The 12,449-nt window shown below is 39.4% G+C and overlaps 1 protein-coding gene across 1 annotated transcript in view; it reads right to left on the minus strand.

Moving 5' to 3' along the window:
- The window catches only part of C2H1orf87 (chromosome 2 C1orf87 homolog), a 70,198-nt gene extending 58,310 nt beyond the window's left edge, over positions 1–11,888 (minus strand). The window contains exon 1 of the mRNA XM_004588809.4: positions 11,759–11,888. Within this exon, the coding sequence (XP_004588866.2) occupies positions 11,759–11,868 (110 nt within the window). The 5' untranslated portion in view covers positions 11,869–11,888. The remainder of the gene's footprint in view (positions 1–11,758) is intronic.
- Positions 11,889–12,449: the final 561 nt, after the last annotated feature.

The following is a 12,449-nucleotide window of genomic DNA, read 5'->3' on the forward strand; positions in this document are numbered from 1 at the left end:
CTTACAGTGAGAGAAGACTTGTAAGTTCCATAACGTAAAGAAGACCAAATTTCCTTTGATAATTAAAAAAAAAATAAAATCAGGTTAACAAATGGTATTAACTTGATTCTAGAAGCTTGGATATTGGTTTTCTTTGTGGGATGTATAGAATTCATATAGAAACATGGGGGCTTCTGGGATACGGGTATTAAATAGTTTTGTAATCTGGCTATTTGTTGCATGGGTGTGGCATGTCTGAAAATTCAGTGAGCAGTAAAAAGACAATCTCTGCACTTTTATGTAGAAATTAATTGGCATAAAATTTGCATAAGTGATCCAAAAACATATCTTCTTAACCTTTAAATAAACGGCAGCTGAATCAGATGGAGTTTATCAGAAAGAGAAATATTAGTAGCCTGCAGTGGTTACTAATATAACTATTCCTGAACATTGAACTCCATGACAGCTGCACATTGCCCTTTCTATCCATCAGATTTTTTGTTACTCAGGTCAATCCTATTGGCAGGAATTCATGTTACTTTCATTTTAAGATGAAGAAATTAAGGTTTAGAAAGTATACGTTTTACGTACTTCTACATGGCTTTTTCAAACATGTGCCCAAGCTTTCAATTTAACTCTGGTGGATTGTACAACCTCACTTTTTACTGTGCACAGTCTGGATAGGATTGAGGTAAATTTGGGATTATGTGAAGAGCAGGAAACTGGGAATGTACAATTGGAAGGCACAAATGGTTGCAGGGCAGAAAGTCAGCTGCTCTGGATGAGGGCAAGAGAGGCATTAGCTTTAATAATTTTCAAATTCTTGTATGGGCAGTCTTGGTATAGGATTGCCTGAGAAATGTGGAGTTTATCTGTCTAGCTTTTAAAACAGCCACAGTAGATACAAAACCAAAAATAACTTTTTAAATCTGTTTCAAGTAAGAGGGGTTTTTTTTGCAAAAAAAAATACACAGCACTTTAAAATTATGAAAATGGCTTTCCAGCTGAGACACAGCATGTGTGGGTCTTTAGCACTAGCAATTCATCAACACACATTTGCTGTCTTGTTGTTCACAACGCACAGGTCTTTGTTCTAAGGGTGTGTGCTTGTTACCTACAGGACTGAAAACAGCACTTTGTCATTTCAAAAGAAAGGAGGGAAAGGCCACGGCTGGTGCCATGGAATCCAGACCCAGGCAGTTTTGCAACTGTACTTCCAGCCTCAGTTGCTGCTCCTTGAGACTCCATGGGGACTTCAGTGATGCCGAGGAGCTTGAGCAATTAGGGGAGATTATTGTGTTGCTGAATGATTGCCTAATGAGGAGAAAACTGTCCTTCTTCCTGCAACACAGCTCTATAGCGCCTTTGTCTGCTAGACCTGGGGATTAGAAAGAAATACTGCAAGGGCTGCTGGTAGAATCTTATGTCCACAGCAGTATATGCATCCTCCATTGGCCCCACCTCCCATGCAATTCTGCCTCACCAGATCTCACATTTGATGTGGACTCCACCCCTTCAGAGAACAAAAAATTTCAAATGAAGGACTCGGTGCGGGGCGGAGGGGACTCTCAGCAAAAGGTTGCCAGATGCCATCCTGAAGGTCTGCCAGCTTTGGCAGGAACACAATGCAACCGATTTCCAACTAGAGTATGCCAGCGCATGAATGGGAATCTAATCTCAGTAAAGGAAAGCATGTTCATATTTGGAAGTTATAAGCAATTATCAGCACAAACAAACTTTCTTTAAAAAGACAATAAAATATAAAACAGGAAAGGGAAGTAGGGGTACAGCTGAAAGTGTCTCTAAACTCGACAAAACTGAAATATAAAGCCTAATGTTATGGTAATGGTATTGGGACAAAGTGGAATTGTTTTTTTTTTAGTTTTATATATTTTTTTAAATTCCCAAAAGCCATAGCACCTTTTGCAGTTTGGTTTCAACTCCCTGCTAGTGACCCTACGAAAGCCTGCAAGTGCTTGGCATTGTCACAGCACTGTACTGCAGGTTCCAACCCAGAGAAACCCTGCAGCCTCTTGGTACACAAAAAATAAGGAAGTGTCCAGGGGCAAGCTCTTCAGAGAATCTTGATACTGCCATATAAATCGGCTGATACATCTGAGAATGGTACAGTCACCTGTCACATGTTAAGAGACAGCGAAATTCACGTTTGGAGAGCACTTCAAAGCATAAATTGAACAGAAGGGAGGTTGTTGGCTTACTTCTGTGCTCCCTAGGGAATATCAAGTGAGTATTCAACAATGTAAATGTTACTCTAAGGACTTTACCATCTACATATTTAGCTACCTTGCTCCTACAGTTCTCAAAGTGAAGCTGCACGTGAATGAGTCTGTTTCAGCAGGCCAGTCTTGACCAATATCTCCTCAAAGACTCCGTATATGTAAGTCTTAATGTATAGAAGCAACTTCATGGACGAGGGAAATCAAAAGGCTGGAAGTGTGATGGTAACTCTGCATGAGATTTTGGAAGCAGAAGTATTGCCACCACGTTCAATGACAAAAGACCCTGAACTCAACAGTTGTCACCTGAGCAATATGTCTTGTAAGAGACAAGACAGAAGACATTTACACTGGCTCTCAATATGCTGTTTTTGTATTATATTGACAGAGTGGTTTGCAAGGAAAAGGAATGTGACATCAGGAGAAAAAAAGAAAACATAAAGCATGCTCAAGAGATTTATAAGGTTAATAGAAGCAGTAGGAACCAATTAGTGGATGTACACAGTCCCGCTTAACAAAAATTGGACTATATGCTTCCTCGATGAAATAAGGGCTGACCATGTCTCAAAGGTAATAGCACAAACGTCAAACTAAAAACTTTTTTGTGATGGCATGCATTTCAAATAGATCCTTAACTAAGTAAGACTATTTCCCAGGAATGGGATTTGGACTCCTGAAATTTGACCCCTGGCTAGTAAATGACCTAGGAGTGATTTTAATGCAGAAATCCTGTTGAAGGATAAACTTAAATTAGAATACTCACTATGGATGGGATGCAACCTTACAATGACTTCAAGATTCATAACTGGGGGCCCAGCGTGGTAGCGTAACGATTAATGTCCTCACCTTGAAAGTGCCAGGATCCCATATAGGCACCGGTTCTAATCCCGGAAGCCCCACTTCCCATCCAGCTCCCTGCCTGTGGCCTGGGAAAACAGTCAAGGATGGCCCAAAGCCTTGGGACCCTGCACTCACATCGAGAGCTTGAAGAAGCTCCTGGCTCCCAGCTTTGGATTGGCTCAGCTCCAGCTATTGTGGCCACTTGGGGAGTGAACCATAGGATGGAAGATCTTCCTCTCTGTCTCTCCTCCTCTCTGTATATCTGCCTTTCCAATACAAATAAATAAATCTTTAAAAGAAAAAAAGATTCATAACTGGCCCAAACATTGAAATACTCATACAAAATATTAAACAGAAGTGTATGAGTTATACTAAAAGCAATCCTAAGGCAGGCCTGTCCCCTAGCCAGTTGGGAGTGCAAACTAGGGGAGAAGAACTAAGAGAAAGACTGGCAAGCAGACTCTACTGTAAGACTGTCAAATAGATACTATAATTTCAAAGGCAAAAAGAAAATTAAAATATTTGTTGCTGGTGGTGGACAAATTCACCTGGTGGGTGGAGACTTATCATTATCACTTGGAGAAGGTATAAGGGATTGTGAAAATTGTATTGAAGGAAAACATTCCCAAACTTTAATGTCCTTGTTTATTCAAAGGGATGATTGAAATGCTGTCACTACTTGTGTTATGCAAGCAGTACACAAATTGTGAGAATAGAACTCATGTGCTTTTTTAAGATTTCAATTAACCCAAAAGACTGAAAGAGGATATATACTTTCAAAAGTATAACAGTTAAAACGTGCCAAGGCTACAACTGGAACAGAGGTAAGGATTTGCTAATGACATCGCACAGCATTCCAGCGGCTCACTGAAGCAAGCTTCAATCGAGCCTTTATGAGTTGCTTCATGTGAAACTCTTTCTCTGCTCTGGATGCCTAAGTGAACAAATTGATTTAAAAATTGAAAGAACTAGCCATTATCATTCATCTATCTTAAACTGCATAATTTGCCATACAGTATTGGAATACCTAAGTGGACCTGTAACTTGGAAAGAGACCCAGCCCAAGGGCCAACTCTAACCTTGGTAGCTAGGAAATTTAGGTTCAGGCATGACCAGCTCATCCACTAAATTTGTATTTCATATACTGATTTACTTCCCAAATGGCTATAATTTCCTGGGGCTGGACCAAACCAAGCCAGGACCCAGGAACTTCATCTGAGTCTCTCAAGCAAGTGGCAGAGGTTCAAGAATTCGGGCCATCTTCCTCTATTTTCCCTGTGCTTCAGCAGGGAGTTGGAGCAGAAATGAGCAACCAGAATGTGAACCGGCACTGATATGGCATGCCAGCATTGCAAATGGCAGCATTACCCACTCTGTCATAATGCCAGCCCTAAAAAACACATTCTCATGATAGCAAGTAGCACCTGAGAAATCGAGACAATCCTTGTCCCTAACTGTTAACAAATTGTGGGTCTGGTTTGTGACTGACTAGAAGCACATGCTAGGAATGCAATGGCCAGCTCTAAGTGGAAACCAACAGCTATACAGCATCAATCTCTGGCTTTGGTTTACCCTGGGATGGTTAGAAAGATATATTTTGAATTTAAGAAAGATGGATAAAGAATACACAAAATCCTGCTAACTTTTCAAATCCATTCCACCAATAGACCTGGTTTGTCTTCCCCTGGTATGATCACTTAACTCTCTATCTTTGTCCACAAACAAAGCTGGAGACTGTGAGTTGGCACATTGAAGCACTAACAAATTACACTCCGTGTGCCCTAAATGATAATGCCAAATACTGAAGTTTTTCTACTGGGGAAGGCAGTCTTCCAAAACCAAGTGTATTTGGAAGTTCTCATGGCCTCCCAAGGGGGCACTTATACCTTTATCAAGATAGAATGTTGTATATACATTCCTGACAGCTCTGGGAACACTTCCCTAGCTCTGCAGGGTGTGCACACCCAGATTAATTGTATGTCTGACCTCACTTGCAGTCTCAATAGATGGCTCTACTCCTGGTTTGGGACTGGAAGTGCTTGGTGGCAGAAACTGCTAATCATTCTAATTTGTATGTTAGATACAACAATATCAGCTTGCTGATTCTTTTATTGTTACAATGGAATGATAATGCACCTGTAAGAAAAAAAATAAGCAGAAACTACCTGGGCCAAAACCTACTGAATGACAGAGAATCTTTTTAGTTAGGCTTGAGAATAGAAATTTCATTGAAAACACTACCTAAAGCTTCCTCTCTTCCAATCCTGAAAAATTCCCACTATATCATATATCATCAGAAGTAGCTGGAATGATTGCCCTACCTATACTTCTCAAAACTAAGGAGTTACAAGAAAAAAGAAACACTAAAACTAAGCTCCTCCTCCGAATGCATATAACACAGATATTATTAGGCTCTGGTTACTTGCTCTCAGATTGTGATTCCTCTCTCCTCACTTTCATGATAACAACTCAACTAGTTGCTGAAGATTAGCTCATTAAATTAAAGAGGTACAAGGATCAGGCTTTTTCAAGATTCCAAAATACAAAGACTTAGAATTTAAACATTGCCTTTATAGTTAGCATTCTAATGTAAGATGCTATTCCAAGAGATGCTTCAGAGGAACTCTAGGCCCTAATCAAACATATACACTGATGATCTATACAGACTAAAAGTTTGTCATCATATAAGAACATGGCACCTCCTACACCTGACAAACCAAAGGAAGGCCAGGAGCAATGTGAACCAACTTGAGACCACACCCAAGGTGATCTTGCACTACTTAATCTTGACTTTAATCTGTAAAATTCATCAGCCTAAATTGCTTAGAGCATTTAGGAATTGAGTGATAGCTGCTCATTTACCTGTTCTGTGCATGGCAAAATAAACACCTACATTTTCTAGTGTCAGTGATTGACTTGCTACATATCGAGAGGTGGATCCAGGTTCTTGTGGGCTGTAAAACCAGATGAGTTAGCTTGAAAAATATGCTGTGAGAAAGCAGGATTCTTTTGTATCAAATTCTGAAGGGTTACTAAGATTGGAGAAAATAAAATAAAACATAACCCAACATATGACAGTAATATGATATCCGTGGGTGAATTATTTCCAAAGGTTTTGCAGGCTGAGTCTTCTGAATCTTTGAGTCAACATAATCAGCTCAAAACCTTTGTTTTTTTACACTTACATTTTGTTCTGTTCTTTGTTTGCAAGTCTAAGCAAAATGATCAGTTGCCTGGCCTCTTTACCATTTGCCATGGTACAGTGTGCGAATCAGGTCTTCCGTTCACGCTCTGAGAGGATGCAGCACAGAGAGTGTTCTATCTGTACCACTGACTGGATGCATCCTCTTAGTCTGTGGGAATGGGGAACAATACTCATTCCTATATTACTTTGTTTGATTGGGCTGAACTAAATAAGGGATATATGAGGTCATGGGTTTAAGGCATGTGCTCTACTAATATTAACCCATGCTCCCTCAAAATTTTAGCTGACAAAAGTACCTGTGGTATTAGTACTATAATATTATCTCCTTATACAATTTTTCACATGTATAAAAATAATTTGTCTTATTTTTAAAGCAAAAGAACACTGTACATCTTTACAACTGTTTAAAAAATGGTTCTAGTTGAAAATATATGGTATATATCTTACATATTCGTACTTACACCTCTTCAACAACACTTAAATACCTAAGTCCAGGAAGTATTTCATTTTATGGATATATAATTTGTTAAATGGTAAATACTGACTTTGCTTTTGTACTTTTAGTAATTTAAGATTTGCTGCTTAACTAAGTGTGTCTCTGCCCAGGAAAGCTGACAAATGTGAACTGTTCCAACAGTTCCTATGTCCTCTTATTGCAGTTAGTTTTAGCCAATAGGTAATCCTGGCAGGTGATATTTCCCTCCCTACAAGGTTGACTCATGCTACATATGCCTCTTGGACAGAGACCACTATTCATGTCAATATGGTCAAAGCTACAAGATACTTCTTCCATTAGTTCTTTCTTTTTCCTAAGACAGTCCCTTAGGCTCAGGAATTTGCCTTTCCAACCTCCCCCATTAGTTACAGTAATATCTCTTTCATTGTATGTTTTCAGATTCAATGCTGGTACCAACATCGAAGCTGTTGGCCCACTGTTCCTGCATTGTACCTTGCTGCTTTCTTTAAACCAGTATACATCTTTGTAATTGCTGTTTTTATGACTACAGCCTCTTTGAATCATTTTAACCTGAGCATGGAATTGATTTCTGATGAGACTGCATGAGACTTCAACAGAAAACCAATATATCCATTCATACAGAACTGAATTATAGATACATACTGAAGAGTATGCAAATGTATATGCACTTTCAAAGCTTTTGCATGTATAGAAGCATAACTCAAAAAGTAAAAAAAAGTGGAATTAAAAGTTATTTGCTTTGATGCAAAAATTGAAACATATGTTCATTTGCTTTATAACATGAATTTTCCATCAAGTTTTCAAAGCTCTTGTACTTTTGAACAAAATTATCATATGAATATTCCTTTTTACCTAAATTTTCTAAGCCCTGCCAGTCCAAATTCTTTCTTTCATAAGCACATTTCTAAGTGGCTTTTTGAAAAAGAGTATCTCATTGCTATGCAAAATTTTATTATTTATTTCTGTTCTTCTTTTTAAAGGTTTGTTTATTTTACTAAAAAGTAGATAAATATTCCACGTGCTGTTTCATTCCCCAACTAGCTGCAATGGTCAGAGCTAGAATGGTCCAAAGTGAGCACCAGAAGCCTCTTTGTGGTCTCCCATGTAGATGCAGGGGCCCAAGGCCTTGGACAATCCTTGACTATTTTCCTAAGCCATAAGCAAGGAGATTGACTGGAAGTGGAGCAGCTAAATCTTGGACCAGGAATTTATTGGAAAGTCAGATTTACAGAAAGAAGGAGAGATGGAGAGAAAGATCTTCCATCTGCTGATTCACTTCCCAAGTGGCAACAATGGTTGGAGCTGAGCTGATCTAAAACCAGGAGCCAGGAGCTTCTTCTAGGTCTCCCTTGTGGGTACAGAGTCCCAAGGCTTTGGGCTGTCCTCAAGTGCTTTCCTAGCCCACAAGCAGGAAGCTGGATGGGAAGTGGAGCAGCTGGGTACAAATAGGTGCCTATGTGGAATCCCTGCGCATGCAAGGTAAGGTCTTCCGCCACTAGACTACTGCACTGGGCCCTTTTCTTGTCGATTTGTAAGAGCCCTTAATATACTAAAATTAACTTTTTAAAAGATTTATTTTTTTTATTTGAAAAGCACATGTACAAAGACAAGGACAGACAGAAAGATCTTTTGTCTGCTAGTTCACTCCCCAAATAACCACATCATCTGAAGCTGAGCTGATCCAAAGCAGGAGCTAGCAGCTTCTTTTGGGCATCCCAAATGCATACAGAGTCCTAAGGCTTTGGGCCATCCTCCACTGGTTCCCCAGGCCACAAGAAGGGATCTGGATGGGAAGCTGAGCAGCTGGGAAGAACCAAGACCCAAATAGGATGTTGGTCCTTGCAGGTGGACGACTTGCCTGGTAAGTCACAATATTGGCCCACTGGATACATTTTTCACTTTATTATCATTTTATGATATATTTCCATAGGTTCTGGGATTTCCCTTACCCTCTTCTGGCACCACCTGATCAGATCAAGCAAATCAGCAGGACAGGCAAAACTTTGCCTGAATTCACCTCCTGAGTTCCTGATGAACTCCCTTTCCCATCTGGCTGCTGGTGGAGCTGGGATCACCACTTATTGAATAGCACTGAGGTATCTGGTCAGTGCAACATCATTGCATCATTCCATTTTCTCTGATGATTCCTGATGTCCAAGAGTCTCCAGGTATCTTCTTTTGTCAGTGTCCTCTCCTATTTCCTGGAATCTGTCCTTTCTGCTTCACTCTGGCTAATAGTCTCTGTCTGCTTAAATGTGTCGTTACCCTATTCTGCCATCTTGATTCTCACATGTTAACTTTTTTGTTGTATATGTTGCAAATAGTGCTTTGTTTTACATTTTGACTATTTCTCATGTTTTTTGAAATACAGAGTTTCAAGTGGGAAACAGTGTTTACAGGCTCAATGTTTGGAATTCTGGACTGCGGATTTTCCTAAAACATCACTTGCTATCCATCTGTGAGCTTGTGAAAATGGAAATCACAATCTCTGATATCTGCTCTGCTATTATTGTTCAGTTTTAAGGAGATACTGAGTCCATCAATATTAAGTTATGAAAAATTTATAGTAAAAACAGCAATAAAAGCAAAGCTAAGGTATGATGGCCAATTGTTTCTTACAAAAATTGTAAGTAGATATTTGAATTTTTAAACAATAAAGTTCATCTGGAGTTTATGTAGTGATTGTAACTGGCCATTACTATCATCTTTTGTTTGGATTATTGTCTGTACAGGAAGTGGAGCAGCTGGGATATGAGCCAACAACCATATGGGATGTCAGCACTTATAAGGTGAAGATTTAGCCAATTGAGCCATTGTGTCAGGCCTAATGATGTGTTCAATGTTTTTTAAAGTTAATGTTTTTTTTTTTTAATTATTTATTATTTAACTTCAGTAATTACATTGTATTATGTGACACAGTTACATAGATACTTGGGTTCTCCCCACCCCTCCCCAAACCCTCCCACCATGGTGGATTCCTCCACCTTATTGCATAACCACAGCTCAAGTTCAGTTGAGATTTCCCCATTGCAAGCGTATACCAAACATAGAGTCCAGCATCTTATTGTCCCGTCAAGTTCATGTTAATAGTTTTAGCAATTAGTGAATACATAGAGCTGTCTATATTCTTTCCACAAATATTAAATGAGTTCCACTGTTTCAAGTCTTGGGGATACAATATTATACCTAAAGTTCTAGTGATGAGTTCCTCCAAAGCAGATAACCATTGGTCATTCAAATCAGGAGAATACCAAGAGAAAAACTGAAGATGGTGAGAACAATATATTGAGCCACAAGGGGTATTTTTAGAAGTCCTTTCTGAGCAGGTGGCATCTGGGCTTAGACGGTATGGAAATAAGTTAGCAAAAAGCATCCAACACAAATTGTCCTAGGTTGGCTATCAGCTAGATTACAAAGCTTCTGTTCCAGTGAATGGCTATACTAGATCCTAATATTCCATAAAGCAGCAGTTTCTTCTCTGCTCCCCTGCTCCAGAATGAGATGCTACAACTTCCAACATGGCCAAAGATTTCTGTATACTGGAAATTTAGCTTTTCTGATGCCAGTAACATGGCTTAACTGGCTAATCCTCCATCTGTAAGCACTACCATCCCATAAGGGTGCTGGTTTGTGTCCTGGTAGCTCCACTTCCCATTCAGTGCCCTGCTTATGGCCTGGGAAAGCAGTGGAGGATGATTCAAAGCCTTGGGATCCTGCATCTATGTGGGAGACCTGAGAGAAGCTCCTGGCTTCTGGCTTCAGATCTTCAGAGCTCCACCACCACCATGTTGATAAGTTACCTGACATAATAGCATTCAGTAGATAGTTTTCGGCTTTGTTTTAAGACTTTTTGAGAAAGTACCTGAAGGTTCAGAAAATCATTCCTTTCATTTGGGCTAGTGTGACTCACCAGTGAAGAAAATAAAGCAGATTGCAATAATCTGGTTCAAGGCAACATTTGCCAAATTTTAGTAATTATCACTTACATGTTTTGTTTTTACACTTAATATAATTAATTCTGGGTTTTGTTGTTGACTAACTTGGTTTTTTAGTCATTCTTATCTTCTTTTTGGCAATGGGAATGTTTGTCTTCTGTCACTTGGTGTGTCTTCTTTTTCAGAGCTGTTAAAAATTGTTCTTCAGGGCTCAATAACAGCCACATACTTTTTTCTTACTCAGTTTTCCTAATAACCCTGCTAGATGGATGTTGTTTTATACCCAATTTACAGACGTAGAGTCTGAGACCAGTAATATCAATCCACATTTTCAATGTCAAAGGCTTTGCTGAAACAGAGCTGATTCAAACTCACAAATAGGAAGCAAATCTCAAGGGGAATGTCCACTACTGATTTGGTACAACTTAGCCAAGGCCTGTTGGAAGAAAGGCAGGTTTTGTGAATTATTAACAGTTTGTAGAAAAGAGCTGCTCACACCTTCCTGAGACAAATATCCACTTGGATCTGAGAGAGTAATGTATGTTTTCCCTTCAGTGTGACTGTGATGAGTTTGGGAGGGAAGGAAAATATCTTAACCATGCACTGAAAGCCCCTGTATAGTGGGAAGATCCAACAAGAGCAGGAGGAAGTGAAAACCTTACAAATTATGATTCATTAGCTCTCACTCCTTTAATCTACAACAAATTGACTAGCAGCCTCACATCTCTTTGCAAACAACCAACCACCGAAAGCAAACCATTACTTCCTGTGGCCTATTACAAAGCAGATGAGGAAAAGCTGCAGCTCTCCATTAATATTTATAAATGTTGTAATGCTCATATTTCCCATCTATTCGGAAAATCAGCTAAAGTAATTAAGGAGTATAGGGAATTATAAAGATGAAAAATACCAGGAAAACCACGCACATGGAAGTTATCAACACTATTTTACTTCTATTATAGCATCTTAATGACTTAATTTTCCACAGATTGCATCTTTTAAATGTAAATTTCTGGGTTTAAAAAAAAACACAAAATTCATTATCAGCTAAGCCACACAGAAATTTTTCAAACAGCCGTCTTACGTGTCTGGCTTCTCCACGAGGTATCGGAAGTGTTTACCTCCAACGATTTTCACCCTGATCTCAGGAATTGTGTCTGAGTTACACGGAGGAGTCTTCCAATGCAAAGACATGATGCTTCGCACAGTCTCTTCAAATCTAGGGGGTGGAAAAATAAGCAAATCATTCCCTTGATGTTTAACTAAGCAACTGCAGCAGTCTTGTCAGCAACAAAAATAGTAATAGCAAGACCATGTGTGTTACCAACAAAGGAGTACAAAATACCATCTTGATAGTTGAGCAGGTAAGTTAAAGGCATTTGGTAGGGGCTGGTGTTGTGTTGCACCAGGTGAGGCATCCCATATCATCATCATTGGTGTCCTAGCTACTCTACTTCTGACCTAGCTCCCTGCTAATGGTCTGGGGAAGGCAATGGGAAATGGCCCAAGTGTTTGGGCCTCTGCCACCCACATGACTGTTGCTAATGAAGTTCCTGGCTCCTGTTTTTGGCCTGGCCTTCAGCTCACTTTTACAGCCCTCTGGGGAGTACAACAGTGACTGGAAGTGCTCTCCCATGTTCTGCCGCACCCTCTCTCTCTCTCTTCTGTAACTCTGACTTTCAAATACATACATGTATACATATACAAATGTACATTTGAGAAATAGCATTTTATAAAAAGGAGGTGCAAAATAATTATGATCTTTGTGTGATTTC

This window comes from Ochotona princeps, chromosome 2 (genome assembly GCF_030435755.1).
Source record: "Ochotona princeps isolate mOchPri1 chromosome 2, mOchPri1.hap1, whole genome shotgun sequence".
NCBI lineage: Eukaryota > Metazoa > Chordata > Mammalia > Lagomorpha > Ochotonidae > Ochotona > Ochotona princeps.